Source organism: Oncorhynchus gorbuscha, linkage group LG25 (assembly GCF_021184085.1).
Source record: "Oncorhynchus gorbuscha isolate QuinsamMale2020 ecotype Even-year linkage group LG25, OgorEven_v1.0, whole genome shotgun sequence".
Classification (NCBI taxonomy): Eukaryota; Metazoa; Chordata; class Actinopteri; order Salmoniformes; family Salmonidae; genus Oncorhynchus; species Oncorhynchus gorbuscha.
In genome coordinates, this window is record NC_060197.1 from 27,588,647 (window position 1) to 27,613,715 (window position 25,069).

Here is a 25,069-nt window from a genome sequence, read left to right on the forward strand (position 1 = left end):
TCTGTATAGCAGAAACATATCTGTATAGCAGACACATATCTGTATAGCAGAAACATATCTGTATAGCAGACACATATTGGTATAGCAGACACATATTGGTATAGCAGACACATATCTGTATAGCAGACACATATTGGTATAGCAGACACATAACTGTATAGCAGAAACATATTGGTATAGCAGAAACATATCTGTATAGCAGACACATATATGTATAGCAGACACATATCTGTATAGCAGATACATATTGGTATAGCGGAAAAATATCTGTATAGCAGACACATATCTGTATAGCAGACACATATCGGTATAGCAGAAACATATCTGTATAGCAGAAACATATCTGTATAGCAGACACATATCGGTATAGCAGACACATATCTGTACAGATACACATATCTGTGTAGCAGACCCTTATCTGTATAGCAGACACATATCTGTTTTGCAGACACATATCTGTATAGCAGACCCATATCTGTATAGCAGACACATATCTGTTTTGCAGACACATATCTGTATAGCAGAAACATATCTGTATAGCAGAAACATATCTGTATAGCAGAAACATATCTGTATAGCAGACGCATTCTGTATAACACACATATATCGTAAAGCAGACACATATCTGTATAGCAGACACATATCGGTATAGCAGACACATATCTGTATAGCAGACACATATCGGTATAGCAGACACATATCGTTATAGCAGACACATATCGGTATAGCATACACATATCTGTATAGCAGAAACATATTGGTATAGCAGACACATATCTGTTTTGCAGACACATATTGGTATAGCAGACACATATCTGTTTTGCAGACACATATCTGTATAGCAGACCCATATCGGTATAGCAGACCCATATCTGTATAGCAGACACATATCTGTTTTGCAGACACATATCTGTATAGCAGACACATATTGGTATAGCAGACACATATCTGTTTTGCAGACACATATCGGTATAGCAGACCCATATCTGTATAGCAGACACATATCTGTATAGCAGACACATATCTGTTTTGCAGACACATATCTGTTTTGCAGACACATATCTGTATAGCAGACACATATCGGTGTAGCAGACACATATCGGTATAGCAGACACATATCTGTATAGCAGACACATATCTGTATAGCAGAAACATATATCTATAGCAGACACATATGGGTATAGCAGACACATATCTGTACAGTAGACACATATCTGTATAGCAGACACATATCTGTATAGCAGACACATATCTGTTTTGCAGAAACATATCTGTATAACAGACACATATCGGTATAACAGACACATATCGGTATAACAGACACATATCGGTATAGAAGACACATATCTGTATAGCAGACCCATATTGGTATAGCAGACACAAATCTGTATAGCAGACACATATCTGTATAGCAGACACATATCGGTATAGCAGACACATATTGGTATAGCAGAAACATATCTGTATAGCAGACACATATCGGTATAGCAGACACATATCTGTATAACAGACACATATCGGTATAACAGACACATATCGGTATAGCAGACACATATTGGACAGAAGGAAATATTGGGTGTGTATATGTGTTTGCATGCATTTAGTTACTGCGTGTGTGTGTGTGTGTGTGTGTGTGTGTGTGTGTGTGTGTGTGTGTGTGTGTGTGTGTGTGTGTGTGTGTGTGTGTGTGTGTGTGTGTGTGTGTGTGTGTGTGTGTGTGTGTGTGTGTGTGTGTGTGTGTGTGTGTGTGTGTGTGTGTGTGTGTGTGTGTGTGTGCGTGCATACTTCGTTACTGTGTATGTATGTGTGTTCTATTTAGGGTTGCAACATTTCAGAAACTTTCACTAAATTGCCTGGTTTTTCAGAAATCCTGGTTGAAGGACACTGGAATTCCTGCTTACTTCCTCCTGATTCCAGGAAGGCTCCTTCTGGGATTTCGACAAAACCATGGAATTAATTGATACTACCCTCTCACCTCTGCAGCTGGGCGGAGAGCCTGACCATGTCCCGTTTGGCTGGCACAGTCTGATGCCACTACCCTGTCGATCGTAGCCAGGCTGGCATCGCACCCCACAGGCCGCATTGAACTGGTTATTACACACGTTGTGGATGAAGAAACCATTCCCTGGAGGAGACAGCTCTGGGCAGTACACCACTGGGGATGGAGAGTACGGAGATGGAGGGGAAGAGAAAAGCGTCAAAAGTGAAAAACGTTAGATGAGATAAGATTCACTCGCTGCACTGACAGATTTAGATCGACTCCGGTCAAAAGTAGTGCACTATGTAGATTGTAAGGGATAGGGTGCCATTTGGGACGCGGCATAAGTGTGTGTAGCATGGACAGTCTGGACATGCTACGTTACCTTCGCAGGTCTTCCCTTGGGACCTGTAACCCTGCTTGCAGACACAGTCGCTGGGTGCTGTGCTGCCGGGTTGGGAGGTGTGGTGCTGGTCAGGACACAGCAGGCAGGTACTCAGGCCTCCTGGAGTGCCCTCCGGTTTGTAGGTTCCAGGTGGGCACGCTGTAAAGAGGAGACAGAGACAAAACACTTGGTGATAGACTAAACACACCTAGAAAAGTAATTTGTTGCATGTAAAAGGACTGATCACACACAAGTAAATACTGTATACATACGCAAACACAAAAATCAATCCACGAGCAAATGCCGAGATCTCTGAACTGTATTATAGTCCTGTTGACTTAGCAGTTCTGCTTTGTGTTAGAAGCATCTGTGGCTGATCAGCCAAGTCAGGAAGCTGTCTGGTTATTGAGCTAGTGAGCTTGTTTTCAAACATTCCTCCATCTACAGATGTAGGGTCTTAATTTGATCACCTTGTTGCAGAATACATGTTTTACTGCATTTGATGTTTAAAAAGGCTTCTGAAGTTTGTAATTTCCACTTTGAAATTTCCGACTTGATTTGTCCCTTACAAAAAATATATCAACCCCTACAAAAATGGCCATTAATTACAAACCACGTAATAATTAACATTTCCTGTTGGTGCAGGATTATATTCCTGCTGTAGCAAACTGGTTCAAATTAAGATACTACATCTGTACTGTACACGATAAATCATCCTCACAGAAAAGGACGGCCATCTCAATGCATCCCTTGTGTTACAGACCAGTTAACTCTTCATAAAGTAAGTAAATTGAGAGAAACAATCGTGATCTCTCACTGTAATGGAATGGGCTACTTTCCATACTCAATCAACACTAATCAAACCAATGGCGCACTGCATAGATTTAACAATAACATTTAGCAATATACAGTGCATTCGGAAAGTATTCAGACCCCTTGACTTTTTCCACATTTTGGTAAAGTAGGTTACATTTTGGTAGCCTTATTAAAAAATTGTTAAATTGTTTTTTTTCCCTCATCAATCTACACACCATAACAACAAAGAAAAAACAGGATTTTAGAAATGTTTGCTAATTTATAATAAAAAAAAATGGCCTCCCAAGTGGTACAGACAAAACAAATGGAAAATGAAAAGTGGATCGGCGGTGGCTAGAAGGCCGGTGACGTCGACAGCCGAACGCCGCCCGAACAAGGAGAGGGACCGACTTCGACGGAAGTCATGACAGTAGAATATGGGGCTTGGTGATAAAACGGATGGCACTGTGATAGATTACATCCAGTTTTCTGAGTAGAGTGTTGGAGGCTATTTTGTAAATGACATCGCCGAAGTCAAGGATCTGTAGGATAATCAGTTTTACGAGGGTATGTTTGGCATGATGAGTGAAGGATGCTTTGTTGCGAAATAGGAAGCCGATTCTAGATGTAATTTTGTATTGGAGATGCTTAATGTGAGTCTGGAAGGAGAGTTTACAGTTTAACCAGACACCTAGATATTTGTAATTGTCCACATATTCTAAGTCAGAACAGTCCAGAGTAGTGATGCTAGACGGGCGGGTGAGTGCAGGCAGCGATCGGTTGAAGAGCATGCATTTAGTTTTACTTTCCTTTAAGAGCAGTTGGAGGCCACGGAAGGAGTGTTGTATGGCATTGAAGCTCGTCTGGAGGTTTGTTAACACAGTGTCCAAAGAAGGGCCAGAAGTATACAGAATGGTGACGTCTGCGTAGAGGTGGATCAGAGAATCACCAGCAGCAAGAGTGATAACATTGATGTATACAGAGAAAAGAGACTGCCCGAGAATTGAACCCTGTTGCACCCCCACAGAGACTGCCAGAGTTCCGGACAACAGGCCCTCCGATTTGACAAACTGAACTATATCTGAAGTAGTTGGTGAACCAGGCAAGGCAGTCCTTTGAGAAACCAAGGCTGTTGAGTCTGCCAATAAGAATGCGGTGATTGACAGAGTCGAAGCCTTGGCGAGGTCGATGAAGACATTGTTGTCATGGCTGTGTGCTTAGTGTCAAGGTCCTATTGGAAGGTGAACCTGTGCCCCAGTCTGAGGTCCTGAGTGCTCTAGAGCAGGTTTTCATCTAAGATTTCTCTGTACTTTGCTCCCTTCATTTTTCCTGCTGCTGAAAAACATCCCCACAGCATGATGCTGCCACCACCAGGATTCACTGTAGGGATGGTGCCAATCTTGGTTTTATCAGACCAGAGAATCTTGTCACCTCCCTGACCAAGGCCCTTCTCCCCCGATTGCTCAGTTTGGCCGGGCGGCCAGCTCTAGGAAGAGTATTAGCGGTTCCAATCTTCTTCCATTTAATAATGATGGAGGGCACTGTGTTCTTTGGGACCTTCGATGCTGCAGAAATTTGTGCCTCGACACAATCCTGTCTCGGAGCTCTACGGACAATTCCTTTGACCTCATAGCTTGCTAAAAAACTAAAACAAAGATTTAACCTTTATTTAACTAGGCAAGTCAGTCAAGAACAAATTCTTACAGAGGCCAAACCCGGACAGAGGCCAAACCCGGACAGAGGCCAAACCCGGACAGAGGCCAAACCCGGACGACGCTGGGCCAATTGTGCGCCGCTCTATGGGACTCCCAATCAAGGCCGGTTGTGATACATCCTGGATTCGAACCAGGGTGTCTGTAGTGACGCCTCTAGCACTGAGATGCAGTGCCGTAGATCACTGTACCATGCACTGTCATGCACTGTCAATTGTCAACTGTGGGACATTATAGACAGGTGTGTGCTTTTCCAAAACATGTCCAAATCAATTGAATTTACCACAAGTGGACTCCAATCAAGTTTTAGAACCATCTCATGGATGATCAATGGAAACAGGAAGCACCTGAGCTCAATTTCGAGTCTCAAAGCAAAGGGTCTGAATAATTATGTAAATAAGGTTTTTATGTTTTTTATTTGTAATACATTTTCAAAAATGTCAAAAAAAATGGTTTTCTATTTGTCATTGCGGGATTACTGTGTGTAGATTGCTAAGGATTATATTTAAAAATATATATATTTTTGAATAAAGCTGTAACGTAACAAAATGTGGAACAAGTCAAAGGATCTGAACACTTTCCGACCGAAGGCACTGTATACAGTATACAGTTATCAAGAGAGCTAGACTGTCTAAGTCTAGGTATGGGCAAAGGACAGAAAACACTGAGGTAGCTTGTAACCAGAAAATACAGTACAGTGAGTGTTATAAAGAATCCATGGTGTTGATCTGACTATGTGGTGTTAAAACGTAAATAACTCCCCAACACTCCAGGGTTTCCAGGGTTCTTTTAGTGCCAAGATACCAGCAGCTGGAGTCCCTCTCTCTCTCTCTCTCTCTCTCTCGCTCTCTCTCGCTCTCTCTCTCTCTCTCTCTCTCTCTCTCTCTCTGTGTTTCTCTCCTCCACTATTTCCCCCACCTCTCTCCTCCTCTCTCTCTCTCTCTCTCTCTCTCTCTCTCTCTCTCTCTCTCTCTCTCTCTCTCTCTCTCTCTCTCTCTCTCTCTCTCTCTCTCTCTGTGTTTCTCTCCTCCACTATTTCCCCCACTCTCTCTCTCTCTCTCTCTCTCTCTCTCTCTCTCTCTCTCTCTCTCTCTCTCTCTCTCTCTCTCTCTGTGTTTCTCTCCTCCACTCTTTCTCCCCCCTCTCCCCCTCTCTCTCTCTCTCTCTCTCTCTCTCTCTCTCTCTCTCTCTCTCTCTCTCTCTCTCTCTCTCTCTCTCTCTCTCTCTCTCTCTCTCTCTCTCTCTCTCTCTCTCTCTCTCTCTCTCTCTCTCTCTCTCTCTCTCTCTCTCTCTCTCTCTCTCTCTCTCGCTCTCTCTCTCTTTCTCTGTTTGTTTCTCTCCTCCACTCTTTCTTTCCTTTCCCCCCTCTCTCATTCTCTCTCTTTGTATCCCATCTTTCTCTCCCTCCTCCTCTTTCTCCCTCTCTCTCTCTCTCCCCCCAACCTCTCTCTCTCTCTCTCTCATGCCCTGGTGTTTGGCCCTGGGCATCGCCCGGGAATGGATCCTCCATTCCAACACACACTCATTCCCCACCTAAACACACCAGGGTCAGCCAAGTGCCACTAACCAGCCGCCCGATCAGCAGCCGGGCACAGCCTGGAACAGCCCCCTCGCTCTCACCCACATCAAATGTGTGGACTATGTGGCTTTAACTAACTGCCCTGTTGCTATTTAATCTCTCTCTCTGTGTGTGTGTGTGTGTGTGTGTGTGTGTGTGTGTGTGTGTGTGTGTGTGTGTGTGTGTGTGTGTGTGTGTGTGTGTGTGTGTGTGTGTGTGTGTGTGTGTGTGTGTGTGTGTGTGTGTGTGTGTGTGTGTGTGTGTGTGTGTGTGTGTGTGTGTGTGTGTGTGTGTGTGTGTGTGTGTGTGTGTGTGTGTGTGTGTGATCTGACAACTGAAGTAGCCCATACACACTCCATAATATCCACCTTCTTTGAAGTCAGAGGTCAGACAGGCCTTACATAAGCAAGCAGCAGAATATCTGGATGTCTTCTCACTTTGAGGCTCCTGGAACCCCTTTTACAGCCTCCATTTAAAATGTACAGGAAGCCCAGTTATTTATATGTGAATAATATTTCACTTGTAGTGAAACAGTGGAAATACTGTTTTAAAGTTTCATTTTAATTCCTGGACTGGAAACTTGGTCTGGGCTGGCTGGTCGGCTGGCTGGTCGGCTGGCTGGCAGGTCGGCTGGCTCAGGTGGACACCGGGGGTTAGTAACAGACTTGGGCTCGTATTCATACAGCATCTCAACGCAGGAGAGTTAATCTAGGATCAATTACATTATGAAGAACAGACAGAAGGACCTGATCTCAGATCAGCACTCCGACTCTGAGACGCTTTGTGGATTTGGGCCCTGGAATCTTCTCTACAGGGGGAGAGTACAGAGGAACCAGACCTGCCTCTCACTGAGACACACACTGTGTGCTGGGAGCGAGGGAGAGGGAGGGAAAGAGAAGGAGGGATGGATAGAGGGAGAAGAAGAATGAGAGAAAGGTAGACTAATAACTCTGAGAACGTTGAAATGAACGACGGTGTTGGAAAGAGAATGTTGTGAATTTCCAAAATGTGTACCAGCAAAGCGTACCAGTGATACATGATCCTACATGTGTATCGGATGAACTGAATGGGTCTCCATCCTTTCATGAGTTATGTTCAGAAATACCATCAACTGACCTTAGACAAGAAGACCAACTGATAGTGAATTTGAGACTGGAAAAGACTGACGAAAACCCTAAAAGTATATCAATAGCAAGAACCATGCAACACATCTGCTTCAGGCTGCAATGACCCACAAAGAGAGTGCTTTACATCTCCAGGGGACAAATCTATACCCTCCATTTTGGCCGGAAGTGGGCCGTCACGGGTCCAGTCCAGATGATCTGTACATCGGAGAGAGTACGCCCAGGCCCAGGCTAAAATACCCTCACGGAGTGGAGCAGAATGGACCAACACTAGGGACTAATTGAAATAGAAAAAAAACGATGTGGAGCAGGAGAAGGAGAGCCGCTGCTCTACCAGCCAGCTGCGTGTCACATAACTCCTGGGTAATGAGCTTCAAACCCTCTTCCTCCCGGAAACCCCAGAATGGAGGAGGAGGAAGACAATTACAGAGTGAGTCCCTCTCTTTCTCAGGGTCTGTGACCTCGCTCTCTCTGCTGCCTGAAATAAAACGCACGTACTAAATCAGTTTGGTCAGGCTGAGTGAGAGAGAGTGTTGTGAGTGTTTAACCCTGACGGAGATGAGGATTCAGATGATAGTGTTAGTTGAAAGCTCAGAGCTTTTGCTTTCCTACTTTAGCCTACCATTTGACTGTCTGAAACCCGAATGGTATCCCCGCAGAAAGAGGAAAAGGGCATAGGTTTCGGGGTCAATATTAACGAAAATGTGTGCGAGACGTCAACACTCAAGCGCACGGGGACATAGTGGTAGGATGTCGGGAGGACTTACAGTAATTGTCCATCACTTTTAGCACAGTAACATACAGTACCAGACAGCTTCGTCTCCCTCACTTCTTCCTCGTAAAATGACGAAGTGAGTCATTTCGACTGGCCCGCGAACCAGCCACAGGAGCCAAAGAGGTCTCTGAAGGAGCCAAAGGAGTCGCTATCACACGGGAATCGTCTTTATCTCTGGTCGACCGCCGCGAGCCTGTCTTCGATTAGCGGGATTGACACAGACAAACGGAAACCCTGAACGTGAATCCTGAAGAATACCCAGCACATCTGCACATCTCTGTTCCCACCCGACAGACAGCATCATTTCGATCTCTGACTGACAGATTCGCTGAGTCTAACAAATCCCTCTCTGTGCCTCTTCCTTAGTTCATCTTTCTCTTCCCATGTGGGGAACAAAGGGGGAACATACTGCATAGATCACAGTTATTTTGTTTGTTCTCTGAAAATTGCCATAGCTATCCTTTTAAGTCTAGATAAAATAGGAAACCTATCTTAAGCTTAATATCTACTGTACTGATGTGCAGATGCAATGCCTGTAAATGGCGTACGCTGTAGCCGAAAGCCTACTGTGCGCCTTTTCTCTTCTAAAGACTCACAATTGAGACAGAACAAGTCAAACACACATCTGAGCGGTCTCTAACTCTGGACCGCAGACACACCACTTGTGGCCAGACAAGGCCTCGTGTTGTGATTCTGTTGGGTGGGTTTTAAATCCCTGTGTTTTTAGAAGAGAAAACAACATTCACACGCAAGGACACGTTCTGTTCTTAACAATAACATGACTTCACATGCATTAAGACCGCAAACCGACACTGAAAATGTCTAGTTAACCGGGGGGTAAAAAACTTCAAACATAAATTCACAAAGACCAAGGAACTGTAGCTACATGATAACATGTTATACACCTCAATGTGACATATTGTCTCGAGGTCAACAGAGGAGTTCATGTCAAAAAAGGCAACTGATACCGTGGACAATTTTAGTTTGAGCATCCAGCACTCCTAGGGTCATAGGGCACACACACACACACACACACACACACACACACACACACACACACACACACACACACACACACACACACACACACACACACACACACACACACACACACACACACACACACACACACACACACACACACACACACACACACACACACACACACACACACACACACACGCCTCCAGTCCCCAATCACTGAGCCCTCTGTCATCTTTCCCAGTCACCCTTAAGTTATTAACCGTGACATCGTGGCCACCACCACGCTCCAGTCCCCAATCATGACAACAGTCATCTTTCCCAGTCACCCAGTTATTAACCGTGACATCGTGGCCACCACCGGTTTACATGACAACAGCACACACACACACACACACACACACACACACACACACACACACACACACACACACACACACACACACACACACACACACACACACACACACACACACACACACACACACACACACACACACACACACACACAGCATTCCCTAATTTCCCTAATCATACAAAGGCCTTTTGAAATTCCGAGGCTAAAGCCTAAGTCACAGAAAACCATAGATCTGTAATGTACCACTGATATGAGGACTGGTGTCCAGCTGCCCAGATGTCTGGGGAGGGGAGGATACAGCGGCCCATCTGGCCAGGAACATGGGGGGGGGGGGACTTTCATGGGAAAACCCCTCCCCAGATGTCTCTTTGGATCCTCCAGACTGGTGTCCTGGATGGGAACTGTCGTCCAACGTCTGTCTTTCCTTCCCTGTTTAGCTGCTTACTGCATCTCATCCCCATAGAGATCTGAGTTTACCCAAATTGCTACTTACCTCTGGTGGATTGTCTTGCACATTATGGTTGCGTCCCAAATAGAACCCAATTCCATATGTTGTGCACTACCTTCGACCAGGGCTTTGGAGATGCAGACTATACACTCCAAAAAAAAAGATGCTATCTAGAACCTGAAAGGGTTCTGCGGCTGTCCCTATAGGAGAGCCCTTTGAAGAACCCTTTTTTACAGGAGGAACCTTTCTGGTTCCAGGTAGAACCCTTTTGGGTTCCAAGTAGAATTGTTTCTACAGAAAGCTCTACATGGAATCTAAAAGGGTTCTCCTATGGGGACAACAGAAAAACCCTTTTTTGTTTCCAGCTTCCTCAACTTAGTCCAAGAAAACAAAGCAAACACCCACCAGAATAACAGCAAAAACACAGGTTGATCTTGTTCCTAGAAGATTAGTTGCACAATGGGTCAAGTTGACTTCAGAGATCGCTGTCAACTGAGAAATACATCAACAACAAAATAATAATTACCCAATCAACACTCATAACTCCCTGTTGTTGCCACTATTCATATTCCCATGAACCTCATATTTTCCAAGTGCTTTCACGACTCCTTGGAGGTGACATGACTCTCTCTCTCTCTCACACACACATGCACGCACGCACGCACGCACGCACGCACGCACACACACACACACACACACACACACACACACACACACACAGAGTAGCTACAATGACACGTTTACCTGGTGGGCCAGCGGCGTTCGCAGGCCTTTCCACTAATCTCTCCTGCTGACAGAACAGAGAACACAGCAGCAGCAGCTGTAGGCCTCTAATACATTAGACAGTGTTAACAACAAGAGGGGTTAACTAACTAACTAACTAACAGATAAAGTACATGGACGCTATACATCATCCAACACTTACGGTTCAACCACATACATACGCATCATACAGACACACATACACACATGCACACACTTATTCCACTGAGGAACATTACTGTTTTAAGAGTAGACAGACCAGGGTGTCAGGAATGGACAGGGGGTTGAGGTGGGGGATGGTGGAGGGTTCGCAGTTCAGGCAGTGGAGCTGTGTTCACTCATATGTGTCCTGGTTTGGACTGATAGCTGAAAGTGAGGGAAAGAGTGTAAGAGTGTATGAGAGAGCGAGATAAAGAGGGAAATATATATATATATATATATATATATATATATATATATATATATATATATATATATATATATATATACAGTGGGGCAAAAAAATATTTAGTCAGCCACCAATTGTGCAAGTTCTCCCACTTAAAAAGATGAGATAGGCCTGTCATTTTCATCATAGGTACATCATAGGTAATTTGCAAATAAATTCATAAAAAATCCTACAATGTGAGTTTCTGGATTTTATTTCTTCTCATTTTGTCTGTCATAGTTGAAGTGTACCTATGATGAAAATTATAGGCCTCTCTCATCCTTTTAAGTGGGAGAACTTGCACAATTGGTGGCTGACTAAATACTTTTTTGCCCCACTGTATATATATATATATATATATATATAGAGAGAGAGAGAGGCCCTTGTTCCAGAGTACAGCTGCAGACTTCCTGAACCCCCCCGTCCCATCCCGTCCCCATTCAGACCCCTGCCCCTGGGCCTCAGACAGAGCTTGTGCCCCCTCTTCATCACCTCTCCATGCAGGACCTAACGCTGGACAGACCACAAAACACCCTGACACCCAGACATTAACACAACGCCTACAGAGAGATGGGGTCAATGCTAAGGGAGAGGAGAGGGGGGGGAGGAGGGAGAGGAGAGAGAGAGACAGAGAGGGATAGAGTCCGAGACCCTCAGACAAAAAGAGGTCATGCAAAAAAAGAGTCAGAAAGGGCATACACCGCCACATGTGAAGCTTGCGTATGCAGTGAGCATACGTGTGTGTGTGTGTGTGTGTGTGTGTGTGTGTGTGTGTGTGTGTGCGTGCGTGTGTGCGTGTGCGGTGTCCCAATCTAATCAAGGTTTGAAATAATTATTTTCTACTGAAATATATTTATTTGGGCTTCATGTGGTCAATTATTTGTAATTATGTTCTGCCCACGGCTGAATATTGTTGGGACCCCTGGTCTAGCGTGTTTATTGTGAGCGTGTGTCTAGCGTGTGTCTGTGTGTGTGTAGCATGCCTGTCTCTGTCTTCGCCTTCTGAGTACGTGTGTTGTCACTGTGCCCTTGTATGGTAGGCCTCTGGGCAGCCCCCAGGAAGAGGAATTAGAGCACATTTAACAAAGGGTGTTTCTACTCTGGGTAATGGCTACTTACACAGAGTAGGGGGGCAAGGAGTGGATGGAGGAGTGTTAATGATGAGCAGTTAGGCTGAGCCTGACACTACTGGCAGTTTCACGGCTGCTCGTATTTCAAGCCGCCCTGCACACACGCAGAACACACAAATTAGCACACACACACACACACACACACACACACACACACACACACACACACACACACACACACACACACACACACACACACACACACACACACACACACACACACACACACACACACACACACACACACACACACACAGCCTGTTTACAAAAAGAGCTGCGTTTGTTTTACGGACCTTGTCCCTGTCCTCCATCACATTCCCTCTCTCAAAGAAATCAGTTAAAGCTTTATGGACCTACAGTATAAGGCTACACTTATACAGGCAGCCCAATTCTGATCTTTTTTTTCCATTAAATGGTCTTCTGACAAAATTTTGAGCAATATCAAATCCTTTCACATCAGATATTTTTCAGAGCTGATCTGATATCTAATTAGTGAAGAAAAGAGCAGAATCGAGCTGCCTGTGGGTTGTTCCACAAAACGGGTGTTTTTTGGACATGCAAACTCTTTGAGAAATTTACTTTATAACATCTCTTCATTCATCATTGATTTGCACGGAGGATGTGTTTAGCCTACGGAAAAACACCTTTTCTCATCTCAGGCAATAAAATCCTATGAAGTAAGATAATTTAACCTTACTAGTATGTAACTGCCTAACTATTTAAAATCAGGTTTGAGATAAATCCAAAATGATGTAATTGATCAAGAATCCTTGGACAATTAAATTCACATATAACATCAAACGGATAAGGTTACTGTTGGGCCTCTAACAGGGTTGACGATAACACAGCATCAAAATGACTTTAAAATGATGGAGAAACTTGGAGAAATTTCTGGATTAAGTGCATTGTCGAGAAGGAACCTTTCAAAGTGAGCATTTTGTTGAAGGACGTATACCATACATACAACTAATAACACTAATAACACAACTAATAACACTAATAACACAACTAATAACACTAATAACACAACTAATAACACTAATAACACAACTAATAACACTAATAACACAACTAATAACACTAATAACACAACTAATAACACTTGAAACTGAATAGGGTGTTGGGCCTCCGCGAGCTACCAGAAAAGCTTCAAACCCTTCACAGATCTTCATTGTAAAGGGTTTAAACACTGTTTCCCATGCTTGTTCAATGAACCATAAACAATTAATGAACATGAACCTATGGAAAGGTAGTTAAGACACTAACAGCTTTAAAGCAATTAAGGTCACAGTTATGAAAACTTTGGACACTAAAGAGGCCTTTCTACGGAATCTGAAAAACACCAAAAGAAAGATGCCTATGCTCCCTGCTCATCTGCGTGAACGTGCCTTAGGCATGCTGCAAGGAGGCATGAGGACTACAGATGTGGCCAGGGCAATAAATTGCAATGTCCGTACTGTGAGACGCCTAAGAGAGCGCTACAGAGAGACAGGACGGACAGCTGATCGTCCTCTCTGTGGCAGACCACGTGTAACAACACCTGCACAGGATCGGTACATCCGAACATCAGACCTGCGGGACAGGTACAGGTTGGCAACAACACTTGCCCAAGTTACACCAGGAACGCACAATCCCTCCATCAGTGCTCAGATTGTCTGCAATAGGCTGAGAGGCTTGTAGGCTTGTAGGCCTGTTGTAAGGCAGTTCCTCACCAGACATTCCCGGCAACAACGTCGTCTATGGGCACAAACCCACCGTCGCTGGACCAGACAGGAATGGCAAAAAGTGCTTTTCACTGACGAGTCACGGTTTTGTCTCACCAGGGGTGATGGTCGGATTCGAGTATATCGTCAAAGGAATGAGCGTTACACCGAGGCCTGTACTCTGGAGCAATTTGGAGGTGGAGGGTACGTCATGGTCTGGGGCGGTGTGTCACAACATCATCGGACTGAACTTGTTATCATTGTAGGCAATCTCAACGCTGTGCGTTACATGGAAGATGTCCTCCTCCCTCATGTGGTACCTTTCCTGCAGGCTCATTCTGACATGACCCTCCAGCATGCCATACTGCTCGTTCTGTGAGCTATTTACCTCAAGACAGGAATGTCAGTGTTCTGTCATGACCAGCGAAGAGCCCGGATCTCAATCCCATTGAGCACGTCTGGGACCTGTTGGATCGGAGGGTGAGGGCTAGAGCCACCCCCTCCCCCCAGCAATGTCCAGGAACTTGCAGTTGCCTTGGTGGAAGAGCAGAGTAACATCTCACAGCAAGAACTGGCACATCTGGTGCAGTCCATGAGGAGGAGATGCACTGCATTACTTAATGCAGCTGGTGGCCACACCAGATACTGACGGTTACTTTTGATTTTGACTCCCACTTTGTTCGGGGACACATTATTCAATTTCTGTTAGTCACATGTCTGTGGAACTTGTTCAGTTTATGTCTCAGTTGTTGAATCTTTTTATGTTCATACAAATATTTACACATGTTACATTTGCTGAAAATATTTTCTGAACAACTCCCAATTTTGATCGAACATTATCTTAGATTCTGATGTCTTCTGTCACGTAAACGACATAGAATTGCATGAAATGCATTCATGAAAGGCCAATTGTTTTACGGACCCAGCAAAAAAGAAATCCCCATGTGTGCAAATCCTGAAATGCCTCTACTTAACTGTATCCTATGCCACATTTAAAATGTTATGGTTTAAGTATTAGGCTTCTATGCACCGAATTGCATCTTTGTGCCTGGATTTGTTTACAGAAAATTAGGGTGTGCCGGGAACATGGGGGGAGCTATAAAAACCCAAAGTCCAGGGGCCTATGATTTCTTAATCCGGCCATGACTCTATGGGAGACACAACTCCACTCCCTCCAGGTGTCGCTTATTCTCCCCAGTGTATTTATCCCTGTGTTTCCTCTGTGCCAGTTCGTCTTGTATGTTAGTCAAGTCAACCTGTGTGTTTTTCCCCAGTACTCCGTTTGTGATTCTCTTTTCGATATTTTTCCCGGTTTTGACCCCTGCCTGACTCTGGACTACTTTCCCGCCTGCCTGATCATCCTGCCTGTCCTGACCTTGATTCTGCCTGCCCTTCGGTACCTCTTTGACCCTTTTGCCTGTCCACAACCATTCTCTTGCCTTCCCCGATTGGATGAATAAATATTGTAAGACTCCAACCATCTGCTTCCTGTGTCTGCATCTGGGTCTCGCCTTGTGTCATGATAGATATAGAGCGAATCTCTCTGCATAACTCTCAAGCCAATAACTCAGCAAATAGGCTCTGTCTCTCTCAGGGGTGATGGCGCCAGTCCAGTCTGGCACCGTCCACCCATTGACTGCTAGGGGCATCAGTCCCCTCCACAACAACAGAGCCCCCCCCCCAAATCTCCTCCAGTCCTCCAATAACTACAGCAACAGAAAAAACACAGATCTAAACCTCCAACCCATCAATTTAAGAAATGAGGAGGCCCCCTCTTGACCCTCCAACTTCTAAGTGTCCTCAGAGAATCTCAGGCATTTGCCAGGACGGTCTCCACTGCCAAAGAAAAAGAACGTTTTTTTGGACCGTCACGCCGATGTTTGTTGAGCAACTTGTTGACTTTTGGCAGTTTTTTCTTTCTTTCCGTGGACGTGTTGCCATTGGTTGTTGGGGAGGGTGGGGGTGGGGGAGGGTGGGGGATGGGGGAGGGTGGGGGTGGGGGAGGGTGGGGGTGGGGGGTAGAGGCTCATAGTTAGGAAGGGGTCCATAATGGTAACGTTTACATAACCTTAGCAGACACACGCACACACACACACAAACACGCATACAGGCAAACGCATACAAACACACACACACACACAGCTGAAGAAGTGTGTGTAGGGTGTCATCTGACAGTGTAAACACGTGTATTGTATTGCTTCCTAAGGCAAGCTCCAGACGCCCATCTATCATATTACTTCTATAGTAGTCATTGTTTTTGTATGAATGGGCCATAGCAAGTAGTGTATGTGAATATAAGTCAAAACAGAAAAAGGGGTTTATGTCTGATCCCGGTAACATCAAAACTGACCTGGGTTCAGAATAGCTACGAGTGAAATTGCTCAATATAAAAGACAAATGTTTGGTTTATGTTGGCCAACCAAACGCAAAGCAGGTCATTGGCAAGACAATGCTACTGGTGTTAGCCAGAATCTGGATTTTCAGATTTGGGAGGCCTCAAAAGTACAGCGGAAAAGTTTGAGCATTTTATCACTTTATGTCTGGCTCAGGACAAGTCTACACCCCTGAACTGAAGCTCACACTCTCCCAGTGATTCTCTCTCTATGGACCATAGCTCTGTTGCCGATCCAGCAACTCACTGACTGGCTGGATAAGGACAGGAGTACATCAATCAGCCAGAGTCCGGTGTTTCTCTCTCTACGTATCGGGGCCGTTTCTGGACCCTGTCCGTCTCTGGAACCAATCGTCTTTCACCCTGAGATGGGGAACACTGTAGCTGTTCTCTGTCTGTTTGACCTGCCTGATCCACAACTCAGTGGGAGACTGGGTGCGTCCCAATAGTAATTGGGCTATCGGACGTTTCCACCATCTTTAAAAAAAAATCCTTTGAAAGTCAGTGAAGGGGAGTGAACAAGTGCATACTTCAGGAAGAAGGAGAGATAACTGGGACATAACCTTTGAGATAGGGAACATTGTAGCTTGTTGTCTGACACAAGACTCTGTGAGAATGCGGGGAGCGAAGAGCTGGAGAGAGTCAGATAATGAATGGACTGTTAGGGCTTCTCATGCATTCCTCTAGTCCCATACCAAACGCTTGTCCCGATCGCATTTACACTACATTATTAGTACTGCACACAGGAGACGTAACAGGGGGTTAGAGGAGAGGGGGGGAGGACGATTGCAGCATTCATCCTCTTCCCTGGAATTCTCTATCCTTTCCAGCATATCCAAGATTCCTATCCTTTTTCTCGTTTTTGTCACTTTTATTCCAGCGTCTGATTTATGTGCACCTCGAGGCTTCCTCCTCCTAGAATCTCATTGGACCAGTCTGACGAGAGCCAATATTTACATTGTGAGCTTAGAGGAAATAACCCCCCCCCCCCCCCCCATCCCCGGGTTCACGGTAGACTCAAGCTGGCAAACGTCACGCACACAAACACAATAAAATAACAATAACAAGGCTATATACAGGGGGTACCGATACCGAGTCAACGTGAGTGGGAACAGGTTAGTCAAGGTCGCTTGTGCACGTAGGTAGAGGGGAAGTGACTATGCAGAGATAACAAACAGCGATTAGCACCAGTGTACAAAACAAATGGGGGGTCAATGTAAAGAGTCCAGTGGCCATTAGATTAATTGTTCAGCAGTCTTATGGCTTGGGAGTAGAAGCTGTTAAGGAGAATTTTGGTCCTAGACATGGCGCTCCGGTACCGCTTGCCGTGCAGTAGCAGAGAAAACAATCTATGACTTGGGTGACTGGAGTCTTTGACAATTTTTGGGGCTTTCTTCTGACACCACCTGTTATATAGGTCCTGGATGACAGGATGCTTGGCCCCAGTGATGTACTGGGCCGTACGCACTACCCTCTGTTGCGCCTTACGGTCAGATGCTGAGCAATTGCCATACCAGGTGGTGATGCAACCAGTCAGGATGCTCTCGATGGTGCAGCTGTATAATTTTTTGTCGTGGAGTCTCCCGCCTGTCCGGCGCTGCTGCCGGAGTCTCCCGCCTGTCCGGCGCTGCTGCCGGAGTCTCCCGCCTGTCCGGCGCTGCTGCCGGAGTCTCCCGCCTGTCCGGCGCTGCTGCCGGAGTCTCCCGCCTGTCCGGCGCTGCTGCCGGAGTCTCCCGCCTGTCCGGCGCCAGAGCCCCTCTGTCCTGAAGCGCCAGAGCCCCTCTGTCCGAGCTTCTGCCCCTCTGTCCGGAGCTGCCCCTCTGTCCAGTGGAGTCATTGATAAGGGTGGCCATGGTGAGAAAGCCATGGAGGCGGACAATAAGGCGGACTAAGACAATTGTGAAGTGGGGTCCACGTCCCGCGCCGGAGCCGCCACCATGGACAGATGCCCACCCGGACCCTCCCTATTGATTTGAGGTGCGTTCGGGAGTCCGAACCTTAGGGGGGGGTTCTGTCACGCCCTGGTCGTAGTATTTTGTGTTTTTCTTCATGTATTTGGTCAGGCCAGGGTGTGACATGGGTTTTTGTATGTGGTGTGTAGATAGTGGGATTGTAGCTTAGTGGGGTGTTCTAGGTTAGTCTATGGCTGTCTGAAGTGGTTCTCAATCAGAGGCAGGTGTTTATCGTTGTCTCTGATTGGGAACCATATTTGGGCAGCCATATTCTTTGGTTGTATTGTGGGTGATTGTCCTGAGTGTCTTGATGTCCTTGTTCGATGTTAGTTGACACAAGTATAGGCTGTTTTCGGTTTTCGTTTATTGTTTTGTAGTGTTCGTGTTTAGTCGTGTTTACGTTTGTTTAAATAAACATGGATCGCAATCGACACGCTGCAGTTTGGTCCGACTCTCCTTCACCATATGAAAACCCGTGACACTAAAGGGATGGAATAAGATTATATACATGTAAATATAATGATGAGTGATGATCAAGCGGCGTAGGCAAGATGCAATAGATGTATAAAAATACAGTATACAGGATGAGTAATGCAAGATATGTAAACATTATTAAAATGGCATTCTTAAAGTGACTAGTGATCTATTTGCTAAAGTGGCCAATTATTTCAAGTCTGTGTGTAGGCAGCAGCCTCTCTGTGTTAGAGACGGCTGTTTAACAGTCTGATGGACTTGAGATAGAAGCTATTTTTCAGTCTCTCGGTCCCAACATTGATGCACCTGTACTGACCTCACCTTCTGGATGGTAGCGGAGTGAACAGGCAGTGGTTCGTAGGTATTACAGACTCGGTCAGGGAGAGGTTGAAAATGTCAGTGAAGACCCTTGACAGTTGGGCCACGCATGCTTTGAGTACACGTTTTGGTAATCTGGCCCTGAGGCTTTGTGAATGTTGACCTGATTAAAAGTCTTGCTCACATCAGCTACTGAGAACATTATCACACAGTCGTCCAGAACAGCTGGTGCTCTTGTGCATGCTTCAGTGTTGTTTGCCTCAAAGTGAGCATAAAAGGCATTTAGCTCGTGTGTTAGGCTCGCGTCACTGGGCAGCTCGCGTCCGGGTTTCCCTTTGTAGTCCGTAATAGTTTTCAAGCCCTGCCACATCCGACGAGCATCAGAGCCGGTGTAGTAGGATTCAATCTTAATCCTGTATTGACTCTTTGCTTGTTTGATGGTTCGTCTGAGGGCATAGCGGGATTTCTTATAAGCATCCGGATTAATGTCCCACTCCTTGAAAGCGGCAGTTCTAGCCTTTAGTTCAATGCGGATGTTGCCTGTAATCCATGGCTTCTGGTTGGGATATGTACGTACGGTCACCGTGGGGACAACGTCATCGATGCACTTATTGATGAAGCCGATGACTGAGGTGGTATATTCCTCAATGCCGTTGGATGACTCCCAGAACATATTCCAGTCTTTGCTAGCAAAACAGTCCTGTAGCATAGCATCCACGTCATCTGACCACTTCTGTATTGAGCGAGTCACTGGTACTTCCTGCTTTAGTTTTTGCCAAATGGAGGTCGGGGGAGAGCTTTGTATGCATCTCTGTGTATGGAGTAAAGGTGGTCTAGAGTTTCTTTTCCTCTCGTTGCACATGTGACATGCTGGTAGAAAGGTCAAACTGATTGAAGTTTGGCTGCATTAAAGTCCCAGGCCACTATCAGCACCGCTTCTGGATGAGCATTTTCTTGTTTGCTTATGGCCTTATAGAGTTGGTTGAGTGCAGTCTTAGTTCCAGCATCGGTCTGTGGTGGTAAATAAACGGCTACGAATAATATAGACGAGAACTCTCTTGGCAGATAGTGTGGTCTAAAGCTTATCAGAAGATACTCAGGCGAGCAATACCAATACAGAGACTTCTTTAATGTTATACAATGATCACCAGCTGTTATTGACAAATAGACACACCCCTCCACCCGCCATTTTACCAGACGTAGCTTCTCTGTTCTGCCTGTGCATGGAAAAATCCCGCCAGCTCTATGTTATCCATGTCGTTGTTCAGCCGCGACTCGGTGAAACAGAAGATATTACAGTTTTTAATGACCCGTTGGTAGTGCATGGCGCTTGTAACGCCAGGGTAGTGGGTTCGATCCCCGGGACCACCAATACGTAGAATGTATGCACACATGACTGTAAGTCGCTTTGGATAAAAGCGTCTGCTAGATGGCATATATTATAATCTTGATCGTAGGTCGGATAATCTTATAATCTTATAGGTCATAATCTTATGACCTAATCTTATAGGTGGGATAATCTTATAGGTCATCGATTTTATTTTATTGGCCAATAAAATGGGCAGTGGGAGTTTACTCGCTCGCCTATGTATTCTCAGAAGGCAGCCCAACCTCCGCCCCTTTTTTCTCCTTCTTTTCTTCACGCAAATGACTAGGTTTTGGGCCTGTTCCCGGGAAAGCAGTATATCCTTCTCGTCAGACTCGTTAAAGGAAAAAGCATATTCCAGTTCGAGGTGAGTAATCACTGTTCTGATGTCCAGAAGTTATTTTTGATCATAAGGGACGGTAGCAGCGGCATTATGTACAAAACAAGTTTTAACAAAAAAGTTGCACAATAGCACATGTAAAACGCCATCCTCTTCTGCGCCATTGAACATTCCATCTACAATATCAGGTCCCCCACCATCCAAATACTCCTGTACTTCCAGTCTCCAGTCTAAAGTCTAGACAACACCATCTCTGCCAACAACAGCACAGCCCAGCGGTGCTGACACTGACGACCTAAGCCCAGACGCTACCCACGACCCCAACAACACCAACCGCTAAGCCTGGTGGTGTTTCAGAGACACCCAGAAACACAACATCAATATCAAATCCTGTTTCATGTCTGATAATGGCCAGTATGTGGGTCTGAATCATATACTGTGGGTGGCTGTTGTTTTTATCATTCCCGAAAGTCCATTTCAACTAAGGTTTGTATGCAGTAGCACATTTATGGAAAGAAAATACCAGGTTTTATGCCATGGGCATTTGAAAGAAAATGGTAGAGATTTGTTATGGTCGTAGAGATTTGCCTCCCTATCGGCTAGACCAGGGATATTCAAATCTCACCGCAGTACTGCTGGTTTTCTGTTCTACCTGATAATGAATTGCACCCACCTGGTGTCCCAGGTCTAAACCAGTCCCAGAATACAGAGGAAGTGGAACTGGCTTGGAGGTGCAGATTTGAATTTGAGACGGCTAGACAGACAGAGAGACAGGAAGCAGTGTGGTCTAGCTTAGCGTCACACGGCGTCTTCCTCCCTTAGAGCCTGGATGTCTGTCGGTCTGCTTACACGCACGCACACATCCACCCACACACAGTCTGCTCTCTGCAATTCATTAAACCGTGAAACAGCAATTAATAAGCAGACTGCCTTTCGTCTTGACATCTGATTGTGATTTGGGAGGCGTTCGCCATGATGAACCTGATGGTCTCTCCTCTCAACATATTTCAGGGGCGGTGTTACATTTTTGTTCTAACCTAGCAGTAACAGCACAACTAGTTCAACTAATCATCAAGCCCCCTCAGTTGTTGAACCAGGTGTGCTAGTGCTGGGCTCGAACAAAACGGTGGACATTGTGCTAATAATGTGCACAAAATGGTCCCTGCAATCCAGAGAGACTCATAGAGAGAAAACAGCCTTGATTGTTACCCATTTACTCCTGTAAAGAAGAGAAGATTGTTGGCTAGTTTCGCTCCAATTAGAAAACGGGATAATCATCTGATTTGCTACTGGCGCCTTCCTCCCGCCCCTCTGGGTTACGGGTGATCGCTATCCAGCAATGCTGATGGTTAATACAGCTGTCAGTCATCGTGTGGCCCGTTGTTTGTTTTTCGTTCTGCAGCCTCCTAACTCTCCAACAATGACAGAGCTTACTAACTGTGTTGTTCACCGAGGAGCCAGTTGATTAAATCGTCGGCCCAGACGTGTTGTTGGGCTGCCTCAGACCAGACTGTCTTTCAACAAATGTCTTTGTAATGTCTGCTAATGTTCTCCTACATCTAATACCGATTCTGAAAAGATCAGACATGCTTACACAGGAGAGAATGAAAGAGGTTAGAATGTGTTAAGCTGGAAGCAATGTACATGCAACGTGTGTGTATGCTCAACTGAGGATGGGGGCAGAGACACAGAGAGGGAGGGAGAGAGACAGAGAGGGTGGAGAGAGAGAGGGGAGGGTGGAGAGAGAGAGGGGGGGGGAGAGAGAGAGAGAAAGGAGGATGAGAGAGAGACCAAGAGAGAGAGAGAGCGACACACTGATAGGTCTAGGGTCAACACACACACGCGCACGCACGAGTGCTCACACACACACACACACACACACACACACACACACACACACACACACACACACACACACACACACACACACACACACACACACACACACACACACACACACACACACACACACACACACACACACACACACACACACACACACACACTAAACACACAGTCCAGGGTCAGCTCCTACACCTTGGGGAAATCCTGTATTTCTAGATCAGGATCTCAGTACAGACTGCCTACACGGCCTCCTTAGTGAATGAATGACATTTGGACTATTTGACTTTCACTCACTGTGAGCTCACAGGCATCCTGGGGCCAAGTGGTCTGTTTTCACAGGTGAACTAGCCCAGGCTGAAACTCTCTGACATCACGTAATAAGCTTCACCACCCTGTCTCAAACCAGCACGATGATGTCACTCTCCAAATTACCGGGTGATGTCCTTACTAACAAAGGTTCTTGAAACCACTGCACTCTGAACGTGTGGTGTGTGGACTCAAATTATGCCATTAGATGCATAGTAGAAGACTATAGTTTAAAGTGTGTCTTATGCTTACTTATTCATTCAAGAGGCAACAAGAACAGAGTCAACATGGCTTTCCTTCCTGGGCCCATTCCCCTGTGTCTGTATCCACCTACCTGTGCATTCGTACTGCAGCCCCTTGCCGTAGTGTCCCTTCTCACAGATGCAGTCGTATTGGCCCGTGTGGGTGCCACACTTGCAGCTGGCCATGATGTCACAGCAGTCCGCTCCGGCCTCGCACAGGGACGAGCAGTGGGATAGGTCTTCCTGGATGTAGCTTCCTGTCGGCAGGTCTGAGGGGAGACAAAGGTCATAAACACAAAGGTCAAAGGTCACCAGAGGATATTAGCAACGTTTTTCTTTCATAAACCTTATTATCTTTTCCTTTTCAGTTTTACGAGATTGCAGTTCCGTTCCTCTCTCTCTCTCTCTTATGTTACGTTCTTACGTTCCTATGATGAAGGAAAAAGTTGGGAGTCAGAAAGGGACAAAAGGGATTTTAGTCAAGGAGCATGTGTTCGTCTTTTCTATACAATTTGTGATATTAGAAGGTAACCAATTGGTTGGGTCAGCACTGGTGGGAGAAAACTGTTTTCTGAGTCATTGAAAACTATGGAGTCAATTCCAATCCTGTAGATTACTGTAAATTGGCCTACTACTGTATAAACATCTGTATTGCGTAATAGTAAAAACATTATGTAGGCTATGCTAAGCCAGGGCTGGATAAACTTAACTGCCTCACTCATAAATAATAACAAAAGAAGCAGGATTGGCCGAGTGATTGTTCTTCCTGAGAAGTAGGAATCAAACAAAGAGCATTGTGGGCCAGATGTTTGAGGATTGTGTTCGGTCAAGGGTTTGGGGTCGGCGGGGGTAAAGACCTGGGTTCAAATGTTTTAGCTACACTTAATTGAGTTTGCCTGGTGCAATGGAATCAATGGTATAGGACTGGAGCGGAAACTATGGCTGAGACAGGGACTGGGGCTGAAAATATGGCTGAAACTGGGGCTGGGGCTGAAACTGGGGCTGAAGATATGGCTGAAGCTGGGGCTGAAGCTATGGCTGAAACTGGGGCTGAAGATATGGCTGAAGCTGGGGCTGAAGCTATGGCTGAAGCTGGGGCTGGCGATATGGCTGGAGCTGGGGCTATAGGGCTGAGGAACTGGTGTTTGGGTTGGGGTTGGCAGAGCCAAGAAGCAGACTTGGAGAGGGAGAGTCAGTAAAACAGAGACACACGGCAGGGAGACCTGATAACATGCACTGGCTGCCTTGGCTCACACTCTGACAACCTTATCCCTCTCAGTCTGACAGAAGTGATTTACCACTGTCTAGTTTCTAATAGACCGAGTCCTAAATGGAACACTATTCATGGTTCGCCTCTTGCATGTTGTTGTTTTATGGTCCGATGCAACTGATGTCTGAGAAACGATGACTCCACTACCATTTCTGGGTTCTGCTCCCTCACATGGACTGTGGGAATGGAGAAGGTATTTTACCGCCTTTTTGATGGTGTTATGTGTTGGCTAGACCCACGAGACATCAAGGGCAAACTGTGCGCACAATGTGGATGGAATTCCGCTGAAATTCCCACTGGGCACAGACGTCAGTTTAACATGAGTTTTTATTTACATTTAGTTGAGTTGTCAGGTTAAAAGACGAAATTCCCTGAAGTTGATTACTTTTTGCAATTCCAATCTGTTTTCCACGTTGATTCAACGGCAT

General features: G+C 45.6%; 1 protein-coding gene across 4 annotated transcripts in view; it reads right to left on the reverse strand.

Moving 5' to 3' along the window:
- Positions 1 to 25,069, reverse strand: part of LOC124014042 (sushi, von Willebrand factor type A, EGF and pentraxin domain-containing protein 1-like) — a 134,953-nt gene that overhangs the window by 60,584 nt on the left and 49,300 nt on the right. For all 4 annotated transcript variants that reach the window (XM_046328711.1, XM_046328708.1, XM_046328710.1 and 1 more), the window contains exons 3-5: positions 23,464 to 23,640; positions 2,364 to 2,522; positions 1,976 to 2,155 (exon numbers count right to left, since the gene is read on the reverse strand). In XM_046328711.1, coding sequence (XP_046184667.1) covers positions 1,976 to 2,155; positions 2,364 to 2,522; positions 23,464 to 23,640 — 516 coding nt within the window. The remainder of the gene's footprint in view (positions 1 to 1,975; positions 2,156 to 2,363; positions 2,523 to 23,463; positions 23,641 to 25,069) is intronic.